The sequence below is a fragment of the Mesoplodon mirus genome, assembly GCF_964341445.2.
Source record: "Mesoplodon mirus genome assembly, chromosome: 12".
Lineage (NCBI taxonomy): Eukaryota > Metazoa > Chordata > Mammalia > Artiodactyla > Ziphiidae > Mesoplodon > Mesoplodon mirus.
The window spans coordinates 69,531,926-69,559,777 of NC_138988.1; the positions used below are offsets into that span (position 1 = coordinate 69,531,926).

Genomic DNA, 27,852 nt, shown 5'->3' on the forward strand with positions numbered 1-27,852 from the left:
ATGAAGACTGGACCAGAGCACAAGTCACTTCCAAGGTTATGTTATAAATGACTATGGCTTCCGTCTTAGGCTCCCTCTCTCTCTTGCTTGCTCACTTTGATGAAGCCACATGCCATGATGTGAACTGCCCTATGGAGAGGCCCATGTGGCAAAGAACCAAGGCTATCAGCCAACCCACCCCTGAGAATCTAAATCTTACCAAAGACCACTGAGTGAACTTAGAAGTGGATCCTGCCCCAGCTGAACCTTGAGAAGACTGAGGCCCTGGCCAACACCTTGACTACAGCCTTGTGAGAGACCCTGACATAAAGGATTCCACAGAGCTACACCCAGATCCATGACCCTGTTGTTTAAGTGGTAAGCTGTGGGCCAATCTGTTACTCAGCAATGCATAACTAATTCAGAGACTTAACTTTCTTGGTAACCCCTGCAACATATACACTAGAGTTTGGCACACACTGGACACTCAATAATTAAATCCCATTAAACTCCCTGAATGACTTAAAGTAAGTCACTCCCCATTTCTGGGCATGAGAATTACTTAAAGGGTTTGTTAAAACATAGATTGTAGGTTCTGATTCAGTGGGTTTAGGATGAGGGCTAAGAATCTGTACTTCCTTTTTTTTTATATATAAATTTATTTATTTTATTTATTTATTTTTGGCAGCGTTGGGTCTTTGTTGCTGCGCGCAGGTTTTCTCTAGTTGCGGCGAGCGGGGGCCACTCTTTGTTGTGGTGTGCAGGTCTCTCATCACGGAGGCCTCTCTTGTTGCGGAGCACGGGGTCTTCAGTAGCTGTGGCACGCGGCTCAGCAGCTGCGGCACACGGTCTCAGTTGCTCCATGGCATGTGGGATCCTCCCAGACCAGGGCTCGAACCCATGTCCCCTGCACCAGCAGGCGGATTCTTAACCACTGCACCACCAGAGAAGCCCAGAATCTGTACTTCTAAAAATGCAGGTGACACTGATGTTGCTGGTGCAGGGACCTCCCTTGGAGAACCACTGGGCTAGACTGTGGTCCACAGGGCTGGGAGCTCCCAGGAGCCTTCCCATGTCATGGAGGGGGGGCAGTGTGGGCACTGTTCCGGGCTACCAGTTCCATCAAAGCAGCTCTTTTACGTCTTCAATCCACTAGATATTTTTGGTGAGATTTTATTTTTAAAAAGGGACATGGGTCTAAAAGATAAAGTGTAAAAGCACTGTACACTCCATGATGGTAGGGCATGATATTCTCCAAACTAAACAAGATAGGCAGACAAAATGAAAATATTTTAAATAGGTTGTCAATCATTCTTAACATGTTTCCAGTTGTCTGGGACATAGCTAGGTGTCCCCTTCTCCCCTGAAGTAAGTTAGAAACCTGCAAAGAGAACCTCCCACCCAGGGCATTGTGGGGTCATCTGGGGAGCACTAGATTTGGCACCTTCCTGCCCTCAGGCCCACAGCGAATCAGTCTCTCATTCTCATCAATTCCATCAGCTAAATCTCTCCCCTCTCCCTGCCTCCTCTGCCTTGGCCTTGGTCTGGACTCTTCATTTTCTTGCCTCAATCACTGCAATAGCCACCTCCTGGCAGGTACCCCAGGTAGGCCAATCGCTAATGCTTAAGGACTCAGCTCCCCGGAAGTCCAGCTCTCTAACTCCCACCCCTTCCCTTGCACTCCCATAATCCTCCTCATATCCCTATGGCTGCACTCATCACAAGACCTAATAATGATCTACTCTTTCCATCCCACTAGACTGAGCTTCTCAAGCAATGGGGGGGGGGATCCAAGTTTTCCTCATCTTTGCAGTTCAGGACCTGACACAGTGTTTAACAGAGTCACAGGCTCACAGTCCCACATGATTATAGCACCAGCAGCTACAGTAAACACTTCACACCGTATTACCTTATTTAATCCTTTTATGGCAGTCTTCCCTATTTTATGGATGAGAAAATGAGAGCACCAGAAAGCCAAGTAATTTGTCCAGGGTCACATGGCTAATAATTGCTGACTTCAAGGCGCAACCCAGGCATTCTGGCTCACGTTCTCTAAGCCATGTTGCCCTACATATAAGGTCCTGAGGGCAAGGACAGCAGAAGCCCACTGCTCCCAGTGACTGGTATACAGTAGGTACTCATTGTTGAATGAAGTAAGGTTGAATGAGGAAATCGATGAGAGGGTCTGAGTCCCAACTTCATCACAAGCTGATTGTGTGACTTGATCGGAGACTTTCAAAGCCTCAGTTTCCTCATCAGAAGATGGAGAATAATACTCGTTCTGCTTGCTTCTTAGAGTTATCCAATTCAATTCAATTATGAATTCAACAGTTTTTAAGCACTTATAAAGTAGGCCAGGCAGTGTGGTGGGTGCTGAGTTACAAACATAAATAGAACACGAATCCTGTACTTAAGGACTTCTCTATCATACGTGGGACAACTCAAACACAAATAACTACAATACAGTGTGACAACACTGTTAACAGAACTATATACAAAGGTCTAAGGCAGGGTGCTCCCCCCTAGCTGAGGAAGTGTGAAAGTTATTAAAATGCACAAAAAAGCAGATCACTGGGCATCCTGTTTCGCGTAGTAGTCCAGGTATCTGATTTCATAGAGGTCTGCATCGTTCATTATCTCTGAGCTACTTTACAACTCTGTAAATTATAGAAAGCATAGAGTAATGCAGATGATTTTATCCATAGAAATGCAAATGGATTTTCCTCAGTGGAATGCAATTGATTATTTGATTATTACCCTGTGGATACAGATCAATTTTGCAGCTATTTGTAAATTCATTTCAGCATTCTTGATTTCATATATGTGTGTGTTGTTGGAATTATTTGAACCAGTTATAACATCTTTCTGGGTCCCTCATTGATTAATAAGTTGCATAAATCTTTGTCATGTGTTCATTTTATATTTCTATGGGAATTGTGATTTTATCTTTAAAAAATCGTATCCTTTAACAGGAGATTTTAAAAAATACCCATGCTTGGAATTCCCTGGAGGTCCAGTGGTTAGGACTCCGCGCTTTCACTGCCAAGGGTGAGGGTTCAATCCCTGGTAGGGGAATTAAAATCCCACGAGCCAGGAGGAGCGGCAAAACAAACAAACAAACAAAAAAACACATCCACGCTCAAGCCCTACCACAGGCCAATTAAATCCGAATCTCAATGGGTAGGGTCTGAACAACTGTATTTTTAAAAAGTTTCCTACATGATTCTAAGATGCAGATGGAGTTGAGAACCAGATTCTCAGTAGGAACATGGTAGGAGGAAGGAAGAAAACTAACATTTACTGAGCCCCTTACTGAATGCTTAGTAGATCAAGTGGATCATTGAATTATCTCATTCAATTCTCACAAAAACCCTGTGACCATTTACCCATTTTACAAGTGAGAAAACTGAAAATCAGAGAGGTTAAGTGACTTGCCCAAGCTCACACAGCTAGGCACAGCTGGGATCTAAACCTACGAATGTCTAACTCCAAAGCTCATTTTATATTTATATATATATATATTTTTTTTTCTTAATTTGACGATCTAATTGGCTTTATTAAATGACTCACGAATCGGGCAGCATCTCTTCTAGGAAGCACAGAGATACTCCCCAAGGCTCATTATATTTTTACTTCATCTAACTGCCAAGAGTCCTCAAGCATTATGAAAGCCAAATAAAGATGAGGTTTACTTCACAAGCATTTATAGAAGCCTCCCTGTGTGCAAGGCCATGTTAAGGACATTGAGTTGAATAAGACTAGGTTCCTGCCCCACCCCACAAATTCCATAATGATCTTATAACCCTGGTTGCAAAAGAGTTCCTGCATTTTCCTCTCCTGCCCTTTCTAATTCTTAATCTCGCGTGTCTTCAGATGCAAAGAAAATTTCTCCTAATAGCTTTCTAGAATGTAGACTATTCCAGGAAAACACCCAGGTTCGAGAGAATCCTCTCTTAAGAAAGGGACCTACCTCCTCCTCAATGCACTGCCTTCCTCTCTCAAACACAATAAAAAAATCCCTCCGGCAGTATTTTATATAAACCCCAGCCCAGAAGGGGCAAGTATTCCTTTGTGCAGCCTTCCATCTCCCTCCACTCCCGGCAGAGACTCCAAGGAAAACACCCATTAGGGAAGATGACAGCGCTGCTTTTAAAATGGCACTTGAAGCTCAATAGGGGGAAATTCCCTAGAGATTGATCTCTGCTGGAGAAGAAAATGGAGTTCCCCTGGAAACAGGACATGGAGGGGGACTCCAAGGGCACCCAATATCTCCTAGAGCAGGAAAGGGGACAAGTGAGCCTGGCTGGGCGGTGATAAATTACCAGGACCAGGGGTAATTAACATATATGCACATCCTAAACTACTGTGAATGAAATCTTAAACCCAGGGACTTACTAAAGATGTTTTATAGCCTTCATTACTTGGGCTAATAACAAAGGAAAAAAATGTGAAAACTTGGATTTTAAAAATCCAACAAGCCACTGGGTCCGTGTCAGACCCAATTTATATCCCTATTAATGACGGTCAGAACACAGCTGAACTGATGTGTTTTTTAAAAAAAAAGGAAAAATTAATTTGGTTGTATTTCGTTCTACATAGAGAATTAGAGATTTCAAGCCAGCAGGGACTTGGAGAGATGAGGTTTTAGCAGCGGGAAGCACACAAAGGCACGAGATCTGACTCTGCTAAGGGGGGCTTGGGGAGGAGGGGAAGGTAGGTTAACCCCTCACCACTGGTAATCCTGAGCCAAGCCAGCCCTGAACGCCCTTCCAGGTCCCTGGAAGGGCCTGTCCCTCCCTCCATTCCATTCTGAAGCCCTTTGTCCACACTTGGTCTCTAAGGATGGGAGGGGGCCTGACACTGCTCAAGTCTGGGGCACAGACCACCAAACACTGGTAGGCACAGGAATTCTCTGATTAACAAAGCTGCAGGGAAGCCCCAAATCTGCTTTGTTTTACCAAGTGATTCTGATGCAGAGAACCCTAGAGAATTGTTGGGTAGGTGGCAAGTGTGGACTGGGGAGGCTGTGGTGTGAAATTGGGGAAGGGGCTGAGCAGTCGGGGAGGTGAGGGGACTTTGACCCCAGGGGCTGGGACAGCCTCCCAGAGAGGAGAAAGTACAAATGAGAAATAAGCCTGGAAATTAGGGTATTCACCCTCTGAAAAGCTTACTTCTTGTCCCTGGCAACAAAACCCAGTGGGAAAAGCTCCTGACATGTCACAAAAGATGCTCCCAAAGGTTCCTAAAACCCCTATGACTAAGTCCCAAGAATATCAATTAAGCAGCATTAATTACATATCATCAGTTTGAGCGAGACCCTCAAAGGGGAGGCAGACTTGAAACTTCTTTGAGGACTAAATTAAGTGGCTCCCAGGGGCTGTGCTACACATAGAAGTCGAGATTTATGGGGGCAAGTGGGCAGCTGTCCCGCCAAACTTCCCTGCGACAAGGGCCAGTGCAGGGCTGGGATTGAGAACCCAGGTCAGGCAGTAAGGTCTTCCCTTCCCACATCCAACTACAAGGTCGGGAAGGGGCAAGCCTGTGTCAAGACATGGGCCTCCTGACCTGCAGGAGGCACTGGGCTGGCAGTTAGTCCTAGACTGATTTGGAGGCTTGTTCTCCGTGCTGGAGAGTCTCCTGCTCCCGGCCCACCCTGCCCAGCTCCTTCTCCGTCCTGCTCTACATTCCAGGAGATTGTTTCCCATCAAACTCCATCACCTGGTTCCCTTGCTCTGCGGGTTCCAGTTGGGTTTGGCCAGTGGGAGGCACTGGCAGATGGCAGATGGCAGATGGGAGATGGGAGATGAGAGGATGTGGGCTACTTCCTCCGTCTCTGGCCCAGTCTCAGCACCATGGTTCTGGGAGGGGCTGCTCCCCCCACACCCACCACCACGCTCACCTCTCACTCACACACAATAACATTGTCTCCTCCCACTGCCCCTTCAAGCCCGGGTGGAAACAGCTCCCTGTTGTTGCCAGGCCCTGGGTGCTGCACTGTCCCTGTGGGTGTCCTCAACCTCACCCGTACCTTTGAAAGAAATCCATTAAATCTCTTCAGTGAAAACAACTGAGTAGAATTCTCTTTCCTGCTGGGACCCTGACTGATATATTTTCTCTCTCACAAACACATTCACACACTCATACCATTTCCAGCTCACCTGAACACAAACCAAGAACGGTCCCCACCCCCACCCCATTCTTCTTAGACATGGTAACATTCATGTCACCAGTAAAGTGTGTGACTCCTGTCCATGCAGCCTAGGTACCCAAGGTCTGTGACAGCCCTCTGGGATGCAGGGTCCCAGCCCAGCCACCCTACCTGTGGGCCTTGGTGGGGACTCTCGGGGTCCAGGGCTCTCACCACAGCCTCTGCTTTGTAGAAAGTAGCCATCCCAGCCCCATCCACACAGATGCCAGAGAGCCCAGCAGGGAAGGGCAACTGCTAGATTAGAACCAGCTCTGAGTGGGCTGTGACACCCTGAAATTGAATGCAAATATCTGTACGTGTCCTCATTTTCTGGGGAGAGAAGCCATGGTTTTCACCAATTTCTCAAAGGGAAGCAGAAAGCTTTAAGAACCACTAATTCTAGCTTTGGAAGGCAGATCTTAGGGGTTCCCACATAAGGCGGTAAAGTGAAGTAGTTAATAGAGCAGCCTGAGGCCAGGCTTCCTGGTTGCAAATCCTGGCTCTGCTATTCACTGGCTGTGTGACCTTGGCCAAATCCCTTTGTTAGGGAACCGTTGACTGAAACTGCCCACCTTGGCCAGGCACCATGATAACCACTTGCATAAGTTTCTTGCAACAGGAGGTCCTGATAAGGAACATGGCGCTGCTGCTGAAAACTTACTGGGAGAATGTGGGAGGGGCCAAAAGGAAGGAGGAGACGCCAGCCCATAATATGTCCTACTAACCTCCCAGAATCCTTTCGCTGGAATCCATCTTGGCTGAGAGATGCACGCACCACCAGGAAGGACCCTGAGTCAGACCAAATCTGGGCCAAGCAAGATGACTGGCCAGAGACACCCCGGAAACTAACCCCATTACCATAAAACCTGAGACTGTAAGCCACGTGGCAGAGCAGTCCTCCTGGGATCCCTTAGCCTGCTGCTCTCCACCCAGGCGCCCCATCCCAATAAAGTCTTTTGCTTTGTCAGCGTGTGTGTCTCCTCAGACAATTAATTTCCGAGTGTTAGACAAGAGCCCACCCTTGGGCCCTGGAAGGGGTCTCCCTTCCTGCAACACCTTCACCTCTCTGCCTTAATTTCCTCTTCCATAAAATGGAAATGACCATTTATCCACACTTTATAGAGTTGTTGGAGGCTTAAATGATTTAGTGTATGTAATATACTTAGAAGAGAGCCTGGGACATAAAACATGCTCTGTAAATTTGTGATTCCACACTCTGGTTCTTTATAAATCCCAAACCCTGGCCCAGCCACCCAGGAAGTATATATCTCCCAAGTCTCTGAACTCAGCCCTGTCTATGAGATGCTCCTGGCCCTAACCGCTAACATTTCCTACCTACCTTCCATGCCTGAGAAGGTTTCTATCCTCCATCTAAAGGGGTCCTCTGTGCTTAAGTCCCCTGGAGGTCCCAGTTCTGTGTGGTTTCTCTCTAAATAACTTCCACATATAGGGTAAGGCTGAGGGGAAAATTCAGGGCTGGCCCTTTGCTCTTACAAACTAACTGCTCCGTTAAGATCAAGGCTCTGCCCTCCCTGTGGGCTCCCCTCAACACCTAGCAATGCCCCAGGCCTCAGTTAGAAAAAAGGCAGTAGAATGTGTAAATTTTGCTTAGCCACCCAGGCCTAGAGAAGAAAATTCACTCTGGCCACTGCAGGAAAGGGAAGGCAGGAGGAGCCCTTGGGCAAGGAGGCTGCTAGTGAGAATGGGGGGAGTGGTGCCCTTGGCCCACTCATCCCCAGCTCAGACACTGGAGATGCAGAACAAAGGCAGCCTGGGAAGAGGCTCTCTCTGTTGCTTCCAGATTTCCAAAATCTGGTCCTCTTCTTCTTCCTCACAACCCACTTGCTGGGAGCAGTGACAGCAAGCAGCTCAGGGATGTCTCCCAACATGTCGGTCAACTCCCCACAGATGCCCATGGCTGGTGGGGTGGGCACTGGGGGCTGGAGCCAGGGAGGTGCAGAGGGGTAGCCAGGCCAGTGGCCCAGGAGCCCCACTGGCCAGGGTTCTGTTACTTATTATCTATGTGAGACCACCTGGGTAACCCCTCGGAAGGTGCATTTCCCCATCGCTAAAACAGAACATCCTTCCTTCTCCAGGGGAAGGCTAGAGGAAAATGTGCATGAAAGGCTGCACAGAGCATCTGCTGCACAATTGGTCTTCAATACTGATAACAACTGTCACCAAGCCCTACCAGGTGCCAGGTGCTAAGTGTTTTCCATATATTAACTCATTTAATATTCATAATAACCTTATGAGGCAGTACTATTATCATCTTCATTTTACAGAAAAGTAAACTAAGATAAGGCTCAGAGAGACTGAGTGACTTGCCCAAGGTCACACAGCTAATGGGTGGAAGGAACAGGATTCAACCTCAGGCATTCTGGCTCCTAATCAATTAGGAGTTGATCGAGTCACTCAACAATAAGAGGTTAACACTGTGAATGAGGCTGGGACTATGTCCCATCAGTCTTTACCCCAGCCCAACCTCTGAACTTCTTCAGTGCTGACTGTCCCTTCCACCTGGTTAATTCTTCCTGTGGAATTGGGTGGTTCTACAGGTCAGGTGGCACAGGTGAGCGCCCCTGATCTATTCCTCTGCTCAACCCCCACCCCACCTCTAACCCCTACACACGCACACACACACACACACACACACACACACACACACACCCCACAGTCCTGGTCCTTCCTATGATTTCTGTGAACATTCATTGACTAACAAGTTGACTCAGAACTGAAGATTTTAGGGCCAGAAGGAACCAACTCCTCTCAACCAATGAGAAAAGAGAGGCAGGGAAGTGGGGATGGGGTACTCTGACAGAGGTCACATAGCTGATTAGGAAACGGGCGGTGACAAGAGCCCAGGCCAGGCGGGGCTCTGGCTCTGAGCAGTGCCCTCTTGTCCCAGAAGCCTGTCTATGCGCCCCTCTCCCAGGTTTCTCCCTTCCATCAAATCCTCCTCCTCCTTTCGCTTTGTATCGTGACTTCTCATCTTTACTACACTTCCACACATTCATGATCTCATTTAACCCCCCACTGACCCCCATGGAGATAATTTTATCATCTCCATTTTACAGATGAAGAAACAGAGCTCCAGGAGGCCCGGGGGGAGGGCCAGGGCTCCCAGGAGTGACAGGATCGCGGTGTTTACCGCGATCCTCTGCCTCAGTAGTGAGTGGGTGGCTCTGCAAGCCTGAACAATCTTAACAGCCCCTGATTTAAGCAGCTCTTGCCTTTTTACAAATTACAGCTGGATGAAGCCTCAGAGACCTTCCCCCACAGCTGCGAAGCCCCCAGTGACTGTGCTGGCCAGGACAGAAGGAGGCCAGAGCTGACAGGCTGCTATCTACCTCCAAGCTGCCCACCCTTCCCCAGCCGGAGCTCCCCTATAATTTTCATATATTATTGATGGCTCCTTAATGCCATATTCTAACATCTTGCCGCAGACCCCAGCCCCTGGACCCTCATGAACCATGTTCACCGGGATTAAAATTAGAGGCCAGAAATCTATCTGACTCAAATACAAATAGGACGAGGGAATCTGCCTGGCTCTGGGAATAGGGGACTGGGTGGGTGTCCAGGGCTGGGGAGAATAGCCAGAGGTCTGGGCATCAGGCAGGAGGACATGGGTTGTGGGGATGGGCACAGAAGTCCCATGCCAGGTCCACCACCGTCTTGGGTCTGGAAATTTCTCTCAGGTTCTCTCACGGGAGGGGTCCAGGATCCTGTAGCCATCTCTTCCTTAGAGAGTAAGGAAAACGAGGCCCAGAGAAAGCATGGGGCTTACCTAAAGGCACACAGAGTGAACCATGACTTCTGTGGCCTGGTGGCCTCCCAGACCATTTCCTGTTTTGTCAAGGCCTCTAGGTGAGGAAGGGCAGAGGTGGAGATGGGGGACCTGAGGCTCCAACGGCATTCCCAGTGCTCAGGCCTGGGCAGAGAAGGTTCCTGTTCTGGCCCCACACACCAGTAGTGGCCTGTGAAATTTTATCAAGCTTTATAATAAAAGACTTCCTGCCAAAAAGCTTAGTTCCTGATTAGCCATTGTTCCAGATAATCTGTTAAATTGTCCCAGCTCCTGGGGGAGTGGCCTTTTTACCAATTAGCCTGGCTGCCAACCTGCTGGCAAAACACTCTCCACTGGCTTGTCCTTCTGGTCCTGCCTGAGCGGCTGAGCCTTGGGTCTGGCTGCAGCACTTTTGGGGGAATGGGGGAGCCTGAGAAAGCCTGCCACAATAGCACCTGTCCCCCAGCACACCCCAAAATGTCTATGATTCCTATCAAATGGCATCAAGACGTCTGACATGATAGCATCAGTGGTTCCTTCCTTATACACCGTCAGTGAAATGATAGCATCAGTGGTTTCTCACTTAAGGGCTTCTTATAGGAAGAGCCATCATTGAGCATTCTCTATGTGCCAGGCCCTTTACATGAATTAACTCCTTTAATCCTCACAGCAGGCTTTTGAGCCTAAGCATTTGCCTAAGCGCCCCAGCTGGGAAGGTGGTGGCCTGGATTTGGACCCAGTCACCTTGACTTCAGAGCCTGCGTTCTCAACAGTTCAGCTGCAGCTATGAAGTGTGCCTGGACACTAACGCCAAAGAATAAATAGATATATCAGCTATCAAGGGACCTGGCCTAGATCCTCGGGGTTTACTAGAAAGGCAGACTCCTTTCTTTAAAGGGAATCTTAGGCTCCTGTCTAATGTATCACACAGAACTAACAAACACCTCTGGCTGAATGGGGGGAGGGGTGGCAGGAGCCACACACAATTCACAGTTGGCCCCTGAGGCACCACATCAAACCCTGGAGCCAGAAAAGCCCATTTTGAAAGTCAGTGGCCTGGGCAGATGAAAGGAGCCCGGACTCAGACTCAAGACCACATCACACCCCAGCTCTGCCACTTGCTAGCAGTCGCTGGGCGAAGCAAGGACCCCCTCCATCCAACTGCTTCCTCATCTGGGATGTGGTGAGGGTCAAGGCAGATCACACGGTGCTGCTGATGTGGAGACTGCATGGGTAGTAGGAATGTCAGTCATCCTCCTATAGAGGATCAGCAGGACCGGGGACAGAGCCACCTCATAGCTTTGTCTGACTGTATTGCATAATAATAATATTTAAAGTATTGAGCACAACAAGGCACTGAGGTGATTCTGTCATTACGTCCCATCACAGCCCAATGAGCAGGCATCAGGGTCCCAGGGTCCCATAGTGCTGTTGAAAAAAACTAGGACTGAGAGAGGTTATGGGAAGCGGAAAAGTCAGGATTTGAAGGGACATTGTAAGCAGGTTCTAAAGCCCTAACCTTAAAACTGGGAAAAGGTTGGGCTTCCCTGGTGGCGTGGTGGTTGAGAGTCCGCCTGCCAATGCAGGGGACACGGGTTCATGCCCTGGTCCAGGAAGATCCCACATGCCGCGGAGCGGCTGGGTCCGTGAGCCATGGCCGCTGAGCCTGCGCATCCGGAGGCTGTGCTCCACAATGGGAGAGGCCACAGCAGTGAGAGGCCCGCGTACCGCGAAAAAAAAAAAAAAATGGGAAAAGGTACCTGTGGACTCACCTGGTCCCTGAAGTAAGGCCTTGGTCCTAGACTGCCTGCTCCTGATGACAGGGAGTCAAGGCCCTGGAAATTCAGCTGTGTGACAAGGGCAAAATCCACTAAAGGCTGCCCAAGGGACCCAAGGCTCAAGAGGGACCTTTCTTTGCAGAGGCAGACTCCTCTCTGCAAAAAGGGGAGAGTCTGGAAAGCCAACACCATGCTGGCCTGGGAATCCACCTCCTAGCGAGGCTTGCCTCCTGCTTTGGGCTTTGGCAACAATAACAGTCCATTCATTACTTTAAATCTTTTGATAAAGGTCTACATTTTATGACGGGGGCCAGGTCCTGTGCTGGTCATCAGGGATCCCAACTGGGCTCACAGCCTAGTGGGCGGAAGGTCATTTCATTTCACATTTAAACTCTTGGCCATTGGATCAAGAGGATCCCCACTGCCCTTGCCCACCCCATCTCATCCCAGGAGCTCCACAAACACTGCAAATTGTCTTCCTGCGGCTGCCCTTTCACCTACAATCTGCTCTGCACACAGGGGACAGAGTTATCTTTCTGAAACATAAACCTGGCTACATCACTCCCCTGCTCAAAACCCTCAAATAGCTTCTCATCACACTTAGAGCAGTGTCTGAACTCCTACATGGCCTACAAAGCCCGGCAGGATCTGCCTGTGCAACCTCTGTGACCATACAGTCCACTGTCTTTATTATTCACACCACTCAAACTGTACCAGTCTTTCTTTTGGTCCTTTGACAAAAAGAGCTTATTCCCACCTTGGGGCCTCTGCACTTGCTGTTCCCTCTGCCTGGAACCTCCCCACCCCCAGACCAATGCACGGCACCACTGGGGCTCAACTCACATCATCAGCCCCTCAGCAGGGCCTCCCCTGACGCCCCTCTAACTAAAACAGCTCCCTTCTCTCAGGTAACTATCTCATTACACTGTCTTATCTTTTTCATAGCATTGATCAACCAGTACCTGAAATTATCCAATTTCTTTACTGACTACACTAAGCCTCTCCAGAGCATGGACTCTGCCTGTCTTGTTCTCCACTGTATGCCTGGATCAGTGAATGGCATATAGTAAGTGCTCAATAAATGCCAGTTCCCTGACTACTGATTCTGGAAACCCTGATAAAATCTAAGACCACATACTCCCAACAGGGCTCCCAGGGGGGCGCCGCCCTCCCCTCTGGAGCTGATCTCTAACCTTCCTCCAGCACACACTGGGCTGCAGTTGGACTGAGTCACAGCCAGCTGGCTCATGGACACGCAGGCCATTCCCACCCCCAGGTTTTGCTCATGTCGGGTCCCATTCCTGAAATGCCCTTTCCTCCTCCCACCATCCTTCAAGTCCCAACTAGGGTGCTGTCTCCCCCTGGAAGCCTCCCTAGCCCTCTTGATCTCTCCCTGCTGTGAAGTGCTGAGAATTCATGTCTAAACTACTTGGGAGGCTCTTCGACTAGTTGTGGTCTGGAACTTGGGGCCTCAGAGAGGATCTGTTCCGACACCCTCAACAAGATAAATAAATGAGGCTTTTAAATACTTCTATAGGGCTTCCCTTGTGGCGCAGTGGTTAAGAATCTGCCTGCCAATGCAGGGGACACAGGTTCAAGCCCTGGTCCAGGAAGATCCCACATGCTGCGGAGCAACTAATCCCATGCACCACAACTACTGAGCCTGTGTTCTAGAGCCTATGAGCCACAACTACCGAGCCCACGTGCTGCAACTACTGAAGCCCGCGAGCGTAGAGCCCATGGTCCGCAACAAGAGAAGCCACCACTCGCCGCAACTAGAGAAAGCCTGCGTGCAGCAACAAAGACCCAACACAGCCAAAAAATAAAAATAAATTAAATAAATTAAAAAAAAATCCTTCTATATATGTGTCTGTTCTCCCCAGCTCCCTGTAAGGTCTCTGAGGGCAGGGACCTCCCTGCTACAGCTTTGCACCCCGGAGGATACCACAGTGTCTTACCTAAGTTACTTCCCTTCTCTTGGCCTCCACACTGCTATTTATAGAATGGGCTACCTGAGATAAAGTGTATAAACTGCCTGCTACATTGCCCGGCACCATCAGTGATCTATTAACAAGAGCTATCTTTTACCAAGTGCCTACCTGGCTCCTCCAACTTATCCTATGTTATCTCAAATCCTTAGACAATCCAGAAGGTAAGTATTGTTAGTTGTCCATATTACATGTGAGGAATCTGAGGCTCAGAAGGTATAAGCGTCTAGGCCACACAGCTCTAAGTAACAGGGTCCTGAAACAAACCCAGGTTTGTCTGACTCTTAAAACTGCCCAGGACCCCACCCCTCCTCCGTGGTCTGGGCATAATCTGTACCTGCCTGCAAAGTTGTTATAAGGATTAGGGATGATGAGTATGAGATGCTGGATACATGGCAGGCACTCAGTAAAGGATGCCTGTTGTTACACAGATTTTCCATACATCTTGGTTGATTCTTTGAGTAGCTTAAATAATCAGAGTTATCAGGGAGCAATCTTGGCTGCTGGGACAGAGGTGTCTGGGGAGCTCAGAGACAGCTTAAGGTAGATCAGAGCTGGATAAAGGAAAGGGCATGGTGGAGAATTTCCTCTGGAGGAATAGAGTGACGGTGGGCAGTACGCCAGACTGGGGGCTATGAGTGTTTGGATGCAGGGAGAGGGACAGAGCTAAGAAGAGCTTCTTCCCTAAGATAGCAGGTAACAGGCCCTGAGGTAGGGAGTGAAAAGTCTGGAGTCAAACAGCTTGGGTTTTGTTCTGCTGTGTGTAACACACTATTTTAAATTATTTTTTAATGAGTTTCATCCATCTTATGAGTGGGAGTTACATTTGAAAGACCCTAATTAGGAGGCCTCACCTCTAATACATTATCTCCTGGGTACTGGAGAGCCCTATTAACAGAGGGATGTTAGCAATGATTTTTCACAACCAACAGGAAAGGGTAGAGAGACACCTGGATGGTTAGGAGTGCTGTACAAGCACTTAAGCACTTGCACAAGCAGGGAGTGAGAATCTGCAGAGACCAGTGACCTCACGCCTTGGGAGTGGGCCTGGGCTTCTGATACCCCTAGGTTCTCCCACAGATGGAGGCTGCTGTGGCCTGATCCTTACCAACCCTGGAACATCATCCCTCGGCCGACTTTCAGAAGCTCTTCAGGCAAGAGGCAGGCCCAGGGACCTCTCTGAGCTTGTAAGGACAGGTGTGTGACTAGGGGTCACTCACTAATATTAGGTTAGAGTCTAACCTTAACTGTTAGACCATATGAAATTGCCAAAGTTTTCAAATTGCAGATTCATACGGTTCAATCTAACTTACAGGTGCTTGCGGCAGAAATCAGCCTGAGACCTGCTTTCACGGTTGTGTAGGCCCTGGCGTCGAGGTTGAGCGGAAGCAGAGATGTGCCTGCACCCACTCTTGACTGTGGGCGGCTGCAGGTCTCTGTCCCAAAGGCCTGGCAGCTGTGGACGGCCAACCAGGGTTAGGTGGCTTCATAACAGATTGAGTACCAGCCCCACACTGATGAACTGCATGGCCTTGCACAAGCCGCTTCAGCTTTCCCCATCTCAGTTCCTACATGTGACCTGGGCCAATCACATCTCCTCACAGTTGGCTGCAGCATTAGGGATGCGCCAGCAGAGCACATAGCAAGGGCTGAATCCATGGTAGTTCCTGTCTTATGGCCATGTTTAGGGTAGTCCGAATGGGAGAGGCTCTAACACCAGGCTAAGAAGTTGATGTTTTGTCTTAGAGCCTTGGGAAATGGGTGAATTCCTGAGCTGTCATTTGGAGAGCCACAGGAAAAAGCCCTCTTCTGTTCAGGAGGAGCTAAAAAGGAGACTTTGGGGATGAGCCTGTGGGTGACCTTTGGGGCCAGAGCCAGGGAGGATGGTCGGGGTCTGATAGGGGGCAGGAGGCAGACAGGCCACCACCAGAGAGGCAGAGTTTCGTGGGCAGACTGAGAGGAGATACCCAGGATAAACACCAGCAGGGGACAAAGGCGCCACAGAGTCTGGGAGTGGGTCTCCTGCACCATCTGCAGCCACCATCCTAGTGGCCAGTATGCCATGCTACAGTGCTCTGGGCACAACACAGGGATGACATCCCTGTGTCCGGCCTTTCCTGAAAGAGCCCCTCCTGATGAGGGACTCCTCACACACAGGGTTGGGATGCTTCCCTTCAAGCCCCTCTTCCCCTGGAAGCCCTCACTCCTTGGAGCGAATCAGGTCCTACAGCCCCAGGCTGAGGAGGGAACTCGGGTTTCCCAGGAAGCTTGAGTATTTGAGAATGTTGGCTGTTGCTCCTGGGTTCCTGGTGCGGGCAGGGTTGGTTTAGTTCCCAGGGTCTCCAAGTGTGGCTGTTCCCCCTGTGAAGGGTGCCCAGGGGCCCGAGCTGGGCAATGGCACACTGCAGTTGATATTTCCAGGCATTTCACAAGCATTATCTTAGTTAGTCCTTCCAAGAAGCTCCCCTAACCCCATTTTACAGATGAGTAAGATGAGACTTGGAGAAGATAAATACCTCACCCAGGTCACGTGGTAAATCTCAGAGCTAGGATGGGCATCAAGTTCAGGGCGTCATCTGACAAGGTATTTGACTGTTATTCATGATGTCCTTAGGTACCAGACGCAGAAATATGAGATGGGTTATAACAAAGTTATGTAGATCCTAGGTGGCTGAACAGCACTCCCCAAAGGTCAACTAGATAACTGAGATCAATCTGGGAAAAGGTCTCTAGTGGAGGACCACAGCACTCCATCCCATTCAACCCCTATCACTCGCGTGGACAATGACTGCAGCTGACCCAGGAGCAGGAGGCAGAACCAAGATGCTGAATGCACAGTCATAATTCAACGTTATCTTCACAGACCATAACGACAGACTGAATCTGCCAAATGACATGTAACAGAGATAAATGTAAAATTTCACATCTAGATTCAAAAACTCAATTGCCAAATCTGAGCTGGAGGAATTCTGTTTGGATAACAGCTTGTTTGAGGAGGATACAGGAGCCCCCAAACTCAATATGAAGTAAGTTGAAGACACCTGCCAAAAAGGCCAGTGGAATTGTAGGTAATGTCAGTAGATATATAACCCTTGGAAACAAACACACAGAATGCATGATTGTCTAGTCCAAGCCCCTGTGAGGAGGGAGCCAGCCCATGATGCTCTGAGCTGGAGAAGGGAATGGTGCAGGACACACACTTTGGGAAGAACATTGACAAATGGACGTGTGTTCCAGGGAGTGTGCCCAGATTAGCAAAGGGACAAGAGACAGTTATATAAAGAGGAACTCTTGATAGAAATGGTCACATTCTAGGTCTGCCCCAAAGCGTACTAACAGGGCCATGTGAGCTGTCCTCAAACATTGAAAGAATATGTGGGGGACTTCCCTGGTGGCACAGTGGTTAAGAATCTGCCTGCCAATGCAGGGGACATGGGTTCGAGCCCTGGTCTGGGAAGATCCCACATGCCGCAGAGCAACTAAGCCCGTGCGCCACAACTACTGAGCCTGCGCTCTAGAGCCCGCGAGCCACAACTACTGAGCCCACATGCCACAACTACTGAAGCCCACGCACCTAGAGCCTGTGCTCCACAACAAGAGAAGCTGCTGCAATGAGAAGCCCGTGCACTGAAACGAAGAGTAGCCCCTGCTTGCTGCAATTAGAGAAAGTCCACGCACAGCAACGAAGACCCAACGCAGCCAAAAATAAATAAATTAAAGAAATAAATTTTTAAAAAAATAAAGAATATGTGAAGGAGAAAATCAACTTACTTGCACATCTAAGGAGTGTGGAATTAGGAACGAGTGGAATTTTGCCCTTTATGTATAACTCTATTACAGTTCTGACGTCATGTTCTAGAAACTACTTTCACATTAACCACTCTGTGCTTCAGTTTCCTGTTTTGTTAAATGGGGCCAATAATAATAATAACAATAATAATGCTGCTGCTACCTCCTTCACAGGGTTGCTGTGAGGATTAAATGAGTTACTACAGTAAATGTTTTTTAGAACAGTGCCTGGTACATCACTGTTAGATATGTGCTTGCTATTAGCATTACGATTGTAGTTATTGTTGTTTTTCTTACCTCCCTGAATTGAAAGTGAGCTCTGGCTGTAGATAGTGTCTGGTCACCCTTTGTGTCCCCAGCATTCATCTCCCAGCACACAGTAAGTTGAGTCAAAGTTATGTGGAGGCTCATGTCAAGATGCTCCGAGGAAGATCATCCCAAATATTCAGAGATGAACTGTCATTCCCAGCTGGTGTTAAGATGTTTAGCAGGCCGAGGTTGCTCAAAAATAGACTGAGTGCTCAGGCAGGGACATGTGGGCGTGGCGGCTGGGGCCACATGCTCTGCAGGTGGTGTGGGTTGATCAGCGGGACACCCTAAGATTCCATGATACCCATCTCCTCCTTTCTGAAGGGCCCTCATCCTGGACAGCCACCTGGCAAGGGAGGGGCAGGGATCACCCCTACACTTTTCTTTTTTTTTTTCTTTTTTCTTTTTTTTGGCTGTGGGGCTTGCAGGATCTTATTTCCCCGACCGGGGATTGAACCCTCACCCTCGGCAGTGAAATCATGGAGTCCTAACCACTGGACTGCCAGGGAATTCCCAATGTGAAATTCATTATTATTATTATTATTTTTTTTTTTTTTTGCTGCACCCCTATACTTTTCAAATGCGGAACCAAGCACAGCTCCCTCTTCCCAGTGAGAGAGTTTCTGGGACTCCTCCTACCTGGCCATCCTGCCTTTCCTGGGACATGCAGAAGGACTTAGTAAGCCTTGATGCAAATAGTGGTCAATTTCCTGGGCTAAAATTACATCTTGAGTCAATTTCACAAAGTGCAGTGACAGATTTAGGTGATGGGAAGACGGAGGTTTCTCAGAAGGCATTAAAATGACCCAAACAGTTAAAATCAGCTGAAACCAGGCAGCCAGGGGCTGCGAGAGCAGCTTTCATCCTTCTGTGGTCTTATGCAAACATGGGAGACCCTGCCTGGGGAAACTGCTGTGCTTGCACTTGACTCCCTCTGGCCATGGAATGAGTATCTCTTGGCCAAGATTCCACTAACAGAGAGACTTTTTGCAATGAACTAGCAGGTAGAGCCATGGGAGTGGGTTCGTGTTTACTGGGAAAAACAGGCTTCCATCCCAGGGACGGTTCCATAGAGATGGATCTGGATTATTCTTTAAACTCTCCCTTCCTGATACTTTCCTCTGCAGGTCACACAAAGAATCAGGCAAAGTAGGGCCTTGATATGTTTGAGGGTATCTTTCCTTCTACAGAAATAGCTTGAAGTCTGTGTCCCAGGGGTAGCCCATGCAACAGAGCTCTACCACCGTCACCCCTGAAGGCTGGGCATGGTGCTGATGGTCTCTTGTAAATGGGGTCAGTCTCCTCTCCGACATTCTGACCCTATGAACCCAGCAGTCCTCAGCCTGAGAGTCATGAGCTCCCTTCAGCTGCCTCTCCCTGTATCTTACCAGCCTCACACCCTGAATACCAGCCTCACTCATCTGCTCACCCTCTGTTTTGGATGGTCTCCCTCTGGATCTACTTCCAGCCCTTCCCCACCCTGCTCTGTGCCCGGGAGGCCAACCTGTGTGGACTGGATCAACAGCCTCCCCCGGCTCTAAGTCTTCCAGTGGGGTTCCACCAATGGGAAGTGAAGGCAGGAGAGCAGAGGGTGGGGAGAGAGTGAGGTTGCCCAGGCTGACCATGTCCCTCCACTGAGGGCCCCTGCTCCTGTAGACAAGCTCCGTTGGGGTTCCAGGAACCACCCCTGCCCCTTACCTCCTCAGGCGTGGAGTAGTCCCACTGTCCCCAGGCCCTGTGATTCACCAGCCCACGTTGGTTTCCCTAAACCCCACCCACTCCTTTATAATTAGCCCTGTATTATATCTCCCAACTCTGCAGGACCTGGACTGGCCTGCTACTCCAGCCATCTCCATGCCTTTGCTTTCACCACCATCTTTTTTTTTTTACAAATTTACTTATCTATTTATTTATCTATCTATCTATTTATTGATTTATTTAGGCTGCATTGGGTCTTCGTTGCTGTGTGCGGGCTTTCTCTAGTTGCGGCGAGTGGGGGCTACTCTTAGCTGCAGTGCGCAGGCTTTGCATTGCAGTGGCTTCTCTCGTTGCGGAGCACAGGTTCTAGGCACATGGGCTTCAGTAGTTGTGGCACGTGGGCTCAGTAGTTGTGGCTTGCGGGCTCTAGAGCGCAAGCTCAGTAGCTATGGCACAGGGGTTTAGTTGCTCCATAGCATGTGGGAATCTTCCCAGACCAGGGCTCGAACCCATGCCCCCTGAATTGGCAGGTGGATTCTTAACCACTGCGCCACCAGGGAAGCCCTCACCACCATCTTTGATGCTGGGCCCTTGTGTATGCCCCCCGGCTTCACTGAAACCCAGGTCAACTCAGCTCCTCCAAGTGGACGCTGCCACTGCACTGGGGTCCAGCACCCTGATTCCAACACATGAGGCCAATCCTGCTCCTCTATAGGATGAGGAGGGTGAACCAGCTGAGCCCTGAAGTTCCTTCCAACCCACATTCTCCTCTGTTCTACATCATGCATCCCTTAGCCAGATAGCTGGTGTTGAGGTTCAAATTCCACTGAAAAATCCAAATGACATTCTGGCTGTAATTTTCTCTCCTCTGAACTCCCATTCTATTCTCATCAATACCTTTCATCACATCCTCTGTTAGCATTATTCATGCATGGGAATCTCCCCTTCTAGGCTGCAAACTCCCTAGTTCCACCTTGCACTTTTGGTGAAACACTTTTCTTTCGACCTATCTCCCTCTTCCCCCCGCCCCATCTCAAGAATGCTTACTGTTGTAAATATTGACTGAAATGGGGGAGGGACCAGTAAGGCTCGAACACTCTGGATGATGCTGTATAATGATATTTACCAGACAATGACTACACAGCAGGTATGTTATATCCATTATCTTGCTTTGCCCTCACCACAGGCCTACAAGTAGGTGTTATCCCCATATTACATATGTGGAAACACAGAGGTTAAAAGTAACTTGTTCCATGGGACTTCCCCAGTGGTCCAGTGGTAAAGAATCCGCCTTCCAATGCAGAGGACATGGGTTCGAGCCCTGGTCTGGGAAGGAAGATCCCACATGCCCTGGGGCAACTAAGCCCACGTACCACAACTACTGAGCTCGCGCACCTCAACGAGAGAGCCCACGTGCCGCAACTACAGAGCCCACTTGCTCTGGAGCCCATGCGCCACAGCGAGGAACCCACGCACCGCAACAAAAGATCCTGCATGTCTCAACGAAGATCCCACGTGCCACAACTAAGACCCTATGCAGCCAAAAAATAAAGAAATAAAGAAAAATAAATAAATAAACACTGTGGTTAAAAAAAAAAGGGAATCCCCTGGTGGCGCAGTGGTTAAGAATCCGCCTGCCAATGCAGGGGACATGGGTTCGAGCCCTGGTCCAGGAAGATCCCACATGATGTGGAGCAACTAAGCCCATGCACCACAACTACTAAGCCCGTGTGCCACAACTACTGAAGCCCACGCGCCTAGAGCCCATGCTCCACAACAAGAGAAGCCACTGCAATGAGAAGCCCACGCACCGCAACAAAGAGCAGCCCCCGCTCACCGCAACTAGAGAAAGCCTGTGCGCAGCACTGAAGACCCAACACAGCCAAAAATAAATAAATTAATTAATTAATGGAAAAAAAATAAATTCATTAAAAAAAAAAGTAACTTGTTCCAGAAAGGGCTGGAGCCAGAAGTGAAAGCACAGGGGTATCTGATTCCAAGGCCTGTCACCGTTCCTTTGCTCCACTCTGCAGTGTGTGTGATAACAAGATACAACATGGGGATTTCCCTGGCGGTCCAGTGGTTAAGACTCTGCACTTCCACTGCAGTGGGCATGGGTTCAATCTCTGGTTGGGGAACTCGATCCTGCATGCCGCAAGGCGCAGCCAAAAAAAAAAAAAGATGCAACGTTGTCCCTGACCCAAATGAGACAAGTCTCATTACAGGATGTAATTAAGGGTTCATGGAGCAGCACCCTTCTGAAGAGGCCCTTCCAGACTTTCCTGAATGAATCACCGAGACATTAGGACACTACTGTTCTCTATGAAGCTTGGCCAAAAGGTCTCAAAAGTAATTAGTTCCTTTAAGCTAAACATTTCCCCAGCAATCTGGTTTATGCTTTAATTGGCTTAGAGTATTGGAGAGGGAGAAAAAGTCAACTTTAGCCTAGCCCCTGCGGAAATATTTCCCATACATTTTATGGATAAAATTCATTCCCTTTGGCCGCTTGCTTCTGCCAAGCCTGAGGGAGGGCAGATCAGGAAGCAGGACAGGTGATGCTCCAGTCAGTCCACCAACGAGGAAGGGGAGGTTCGTTTCTGAAGTCTGAATTACTGAAGCTTTACTGGCCGTTCTCATTCTCATCAAGTCACCTGGGACCACCACCCCTGTGGGCTCTTGGCTTTGGTCATCTCATGCACCACTCCTCTTCCTTCCCTTTCCACAGGCCCTGGGGTCTGGACCTGTGTCCTTCTGCTCTTTGGAGCTGCCTCTGTTCCATTAGTCATTGATACTTCCCTCTCTCAGTGGAGACACCAAGCTGAGTCTCTATCTGGAGCCCTTGGGCCTCCCTCCCAGGTCTGGGTACAGAAGGACATGGCTAGGGCTGCCAAGGTCAAATTCCCTCTCGTCCCATCCTTGGGCCTCTTCTGATCACCAGAAGGAGTGAGCACAGCTATGAAGGTCACGGGAAACCCCTTTCAGCTCTGAGTCCAGTAAATTCACCCCCACCTCCTCAACCCTGGAAGAAAACATTCTTCACCTCCCAGACTTTGACCTCATCCTTGCTTGGCCAGAGCCTCTTCTCCAAGAGTAAGGAGGTCTGCTCCTTCTTTGTTCAGACAGGAGCCAGGGGCTGCAAGGACCCTCCCCCTTGACCAGTTCCCCCTTTTATTCTCTGCACCTGAAAACCAGCTGGCACAGAAGGTCTAAGGCAAGAAGGAAGCAGAGACGGGAATGAGACAAGAGCTGCCACATCCTTGCCAGTCTCTGTCACCTGGCTCCTTTTCCTAATCCAGTCATTCCTTCAACAACCATTTATTAACACCTACTGTGTGCTGGGCATCATTCCAGGTGCTCAAAATGTAAGAGTTAATGGCAGGTGAAAATCCTTGCCCTCATGGAGTTGACACATGACAAACAAGATAAATAAGTAAACCAGAGTATCGTTTATGGCTTATGGTGAAAAGTGATAAGGAGGCAAAATGAAGCAGGAAAGGGTGGAGAGGCTGAAATGTTAGATGGGGTAGCCAAGGGAAGGCCTTGATAGGGTGATGTCTGAGTCAAGATCTGAGGGAACTGTGGAGGGGCCACGTGAACATCTGGGGAAAGAGCATTCCAGGAAGAAGGAACAGCAAGTACAAAGGTCCTGAGGCAGGAAGAGGCAGGTGTGGCTGGAGTGAAGCGATGGAGGGGATGAGCAGTAGGGAATGGGTCAGTCAGGTAAAGGAAGTCAGATCCTGTAGGGCCTGTTGGGCCATCACAGAGACTTTAGTTTTGCAAGATGGGAGCTACCGGATGGTTCTGAACAGAGGAGGGACGGAATTTGACTTGGGTTTTAATAGGATTCCTCTGGCTTTTGGGTGGGGAATAGACTGAAGGTATCTAGCAGCCACCCACTAAAAGTGTCTGTGATTCTTAAGAGCGAGCACTTCAAGTCTGCTCTCTCCTTAAACACCCTACACAAGGGGCCAAAGGCCTCGGGTGGGGACAATGGAATTGAGACAAGGCTGGAAAAGCGGGCCATCCTGAGTTATGGCAGAGCTTGGAAGTCAGACTAAGCAGCTGAGACTTGATGCAAAGAAGAGGGGAGTCACCAAAGGTTTCTGAGCAGGAGAATCACCTAACTAAAGCCACACTCACTCACATTAGTTAAAAACCACGGGAAGGCTGCTCTGGCTGAGACATGGTGCTAGATGCTGTACCCATGTCTCAGGCCGTGATCTTGCTGGGCCTGGACTCCCTGTCTCCCCCCTCAGACTGGGGCTCCCTGAGGACAGGAACTTTCTCTCCACCTTCAGTCTCTTCTTGCATCAGCAAGGACAAGACTCTGCACACCTTACTATCCTTCACGGGGGGTTAGATGCTGAAGTTGGAAACCCATCAGGTGGGATGACTGCGGAGTTAGATGAACAGACAGACAGACAATCAGGAACAGGCTGATGTTTCCACGGTGGGAGAAGGGCTGTACCTACCTCCCGCCACTGCTTGTTCTCCATCCCTTGAGTATACATGACGCATACTGTGAGGAGAGGAGAGAAAAAAGGGTTAACACCTCAGGTCAAGAGGAAGGTGTGGGCCCCAGATGCGGAGGGCCCTGGAGGGTCAGGCGCCTCAGGACACTATGGCCTGGGTAGCAGTGTTGGGTCTGGGTGGGGGTGGGGTCAGCTTGGAGGAGGGGGCCCAGAACATAGGTGTGTCTGGGAGGGGCACCCTTTGGGAGGAGGGTCGGGGTCACTCACATCTAGGCTAGAGCAAGTGTAAAGTGTGAGGCAGGTAGACAGGTGTGCATGATGGATGACTGAGTGGCAGAGGTGTGGCAGGAGAGAGCATCTGAAACCCGCTTGTCCCTTTAGAGCCCAAGGTGGCCTCATGGGGCCTATTATTATCATCAGCCCCACTTCCCTGATGGGGAAACTGAGGATCAGAGGAGGCCAATGAGTTGTGTGAGGTCATATACTTGAGCGGCATTGCTTAGGGCTACAACCCTGGGCTCCAAAATCAGTGCTCATCCCCCTAGGCCACAGACATTGGGGCTCTTAAATGCACTGGTTTCCCTGGGACTGAGACCTTCTGAGCCCTCCCTACCCACTTGGTTGTGTTGAGGCTTCACAAGTATGGGGGCTGGGAAGGGTCAGACCTCCAAGTTCTCTTTCTCCAGACAGTATCGGTGAAACATTAGATAGCCTTGATGTACTGGGAACGATGCCTAGTACATAGTGAGCACTCAGTACAGGCTCCTGTGTTGGCTACTGTAGTAGTCATAATGCCGCTGTAGCAAAGGAAACTATAAACAAAACAAAAAGACAGCCTACGTACAGACTGGGAGAAAATATTTGCAAATGATGCGACCAACAGGGCTTAATTTCCAAATATACAAACAGCTCATACAGCTCAATAACAGAAAAAGCAAACAACCCAGTCAAAAAATGGGCAGAAGACCTAAATAGACAGTTCTCCAAAGAAGACACACAGATGGCCAATAGACACATGAAAAGATGCTCAACATGGATAATTATTAGAGAAATGCAAATCAAAACTACAATGAGGTATCACCTCACACCAGTCAGAGTGGCCATCATCGAAAAGTCTACAAAGAAGAAATGCTGGAGAGGGTGTGGAGGAAAGGGAATCCTCCTACACTGTTGGTGGGAATGTAAATTGGTGCAGCCAATATGGAAAACAATAGGGAGGTGCCTTAAAAAACTAAAAATAGAGCTATCATATGATCCAGCAATCCCACTCCTGGGCATATATCTGGAGAAAACTTTGATTTGAAAAGATACATGCACCCCAACGTTCACTGCAGCTCTACTTACAATAGCCAGGACATGGAAGCAACCTAAGTGTCCATCGACAGAGGAATGGATAAAGAAGATGTGGTACATATATATGGTGGAATATTACTCAGCCACAAAAAGAATGAAATAATGCCATTTGCAGCAACATGGATGGACCTAGAGATTATCATACTAAGTGAAGTAAGTCAGACAAAGAGAACTATCATATGATATCATTTATGTGTAGAACCTAAAAAGTGATACAAATGAACTTATTTACAAAGCAGAAATAGACTCACAGATGTAGAAAACAACCTTATGGTTACCAAAGGGGAAAGGCAGGGGGCAGGGATAAATTAGAAGTTTGGAATTAATACTATATATGAAATAGTTAAACAACAAGGTCCTACTGTATAGCACAGGGAAGTATAGTCAATATCTTGGAATAAACTATCGTGGAAAAGAAAAAAACAAAACATAATGCCGTTGCTGTTGTTGTTACTGTTATTACTGTCAGTGCAGGACTTACATGGGTCAGACTTGGAGAACATGTCTTTGTCCAAAAGGTTCCTGAAAGAGGGGGAGAGAGCAGGAGTTAGCACAGCCCAAGGATCTCAGGGGATTCAGGCTGTTACTGAGATCCGGCGGCTGCCTTGAGCCTGGCTTCAGGCCAACGGGAAGCAGGAGCTCCTTCAGCACAGTTTATCAGGGCTCATTGGAGCTGGCTGGGCCCCAGAGGTTCCTCAGCTGAGCTCCTAGGGTGTGTGGTGCGTCCTGCCTCTCACCCCCGCCACCAACACACACTCCTGTGGACCCTGGTGCCCTGGAACCCACAGCCCCTTGCTCTTGGGCCGAAACACAATCTTCCCAATGTTGTAGAAATTGTTCTAGAAATTCTTCTTTTACCACTTCTCTGTCTCTGAAAAAATAAAGTGAAATCAAGCCACCAATGTACCATTCTCTCAGGACTCTACTTACAGCCAGTTTATTCAATCATCTCACCTGTGCCAGTGGATTAATTAATGATACCTCCCAGGAGATGCAGACTCATTTGAACAGGGTCCTTTTGTGGTCAAGGCCAGAGCTAACACATGGTCCTAACAATTAGACTTGAACTCATGCAGCAGGATGACTGGGAATTCCCTGGTGGTCCAGTGGCTAGGGCTCCGCGCTCTCATTCCCAGGGTACCAGGTTCAATCCCTGGTTGGGGAACTAAGATTTCGCAAGCCGCACAGCGTGGCCAAAAAAACAAACAAAAAATGATGGACACAATGTTTGGAGGCAGAGAGCTCTCACAACAGGAGCGGAGCCCCTCCTGCCCTGCCTCTGTGCAATCATGGCTCCTACTCACTATGGTGCTCCTACCCAGGCACTGCACTAAGCGTTCTGCAAATATTAGCTCCCAATTCTCACTCTGTCCTGCAAGACCAGTACTGGGTAAGCATTATCCCACCTTACAGATGGGAGATCACAGGGAGATCAGGCAAGGGCATGTCCTGCACATCTGGTGTCCCTCACTCCACGGTGACCCGCTGCTGTCAGGAAGCAACATGGCTCGAAGAAAACTTGGTCTCTGGCTGGGAAGTGACTCAACCTCTCTGAGCCTGTTTCCTCATCTGTACAACAGAGAGAAGAGCGCCAGCTCTGAAGGTTGCTGATGCTCGGCCCTACCCCCTTCAGCCCTCCTAGTTCCTGTACACACCCCCAGTTTCCTCCTACTTCTCTTCCAAGGGCTTTCTCGGGGAGGCAGGGCTGCAAATACCAGGAAGTTTACACTCCCCACGGCAGCCAATGATGGGCAGAAGTTGGAGGATAAATGCCCGGCTTCCTGACTCCCCCCGGGACAGCTCTGAGCTGTGCTTCACACAGCCTCCCAGAGGTGCCCACCGGGAGACCTGCTCATTGAAGACCCTTGTTGACTCGGGCAAGGGCTCTATTGCTGAAGGGGCTTCCTGTGAGCCCTCCCACGTGTTGGAGCTACTGACTCCTTCCTACACTGTCCTAAAGTCAAGCTCTGCCCTTGCCAACCATCTTACCCATGTCCCACTTCCCTCCCAGATGTCCCCGGGGGTCTTCTCCTCTCCGCCTCCACTCCCCTACTCCCCCACGGACCCCACGGTCCCTTGCACCCTTTCCCCAGAGAGGAGAAACACTAGGCTATGTGGCTTCCTGCCAGCCAACTCCAAATATCAGAGCTGGATGGGCCCCTCAGGATCATCTGTTCCACCTTCTCCTTGAGGAGGGGGAAACTGAGGCCCAGGGAGGGGCAGGGAGTAGCCATGCTGCACAAGCAGTGGCAGAGCCAGAAAGGTCTAGAAGGAGACCTCACCCTAAGTCACCATCACTGAAGCCATCAGCAGTGACAGCCTGTCTGGACAACTTGACCCACAGTCAACCCCACCACCCATGCTCCCCACTCTGAGGTGGGAGCCAAAGACCAATCAACAGACAGATAGATGCAACAGCAGCCTGGTGCCAGGATACGGCATCCTCTGCTACCCGGGGAGGTCCCAGATGGTGCTCATCAATCATACCAGCTCTGGTCCCCGACCAGATTCC

At 49.3% G+C, this 27,852-nt stretch overlaps 1 protein-coding gene across 1 annotated transcript in view; it reads right to left on the minus strand.

Annotated features, from left to right (window-relative positions):
• Nucleotides 1-27,852, minus strand: part of CPNE5 (copine 5) — a gene marked incomplete at its 5' end in the record, with an annotated part of 92,136 nt that overhangs the window by 52,035 nt on the left and 12,249 nt on the right. The window contains 2 exons of the mRNA XM_082638887.1: nucleotides 23,988-24,034; nucleotides 25,822-25,862. Of these exons, the coding sequence (XP_082495013.1) occupies nucleotides 23,988-24,034; nucleotides 25,822-25,862 (88 nt within the window). The remainder of the gene's footprint in view (nucleotides 1-23,987; nucleotides 24,035-25,821; nucleotides 25,863-27,852) is intronic.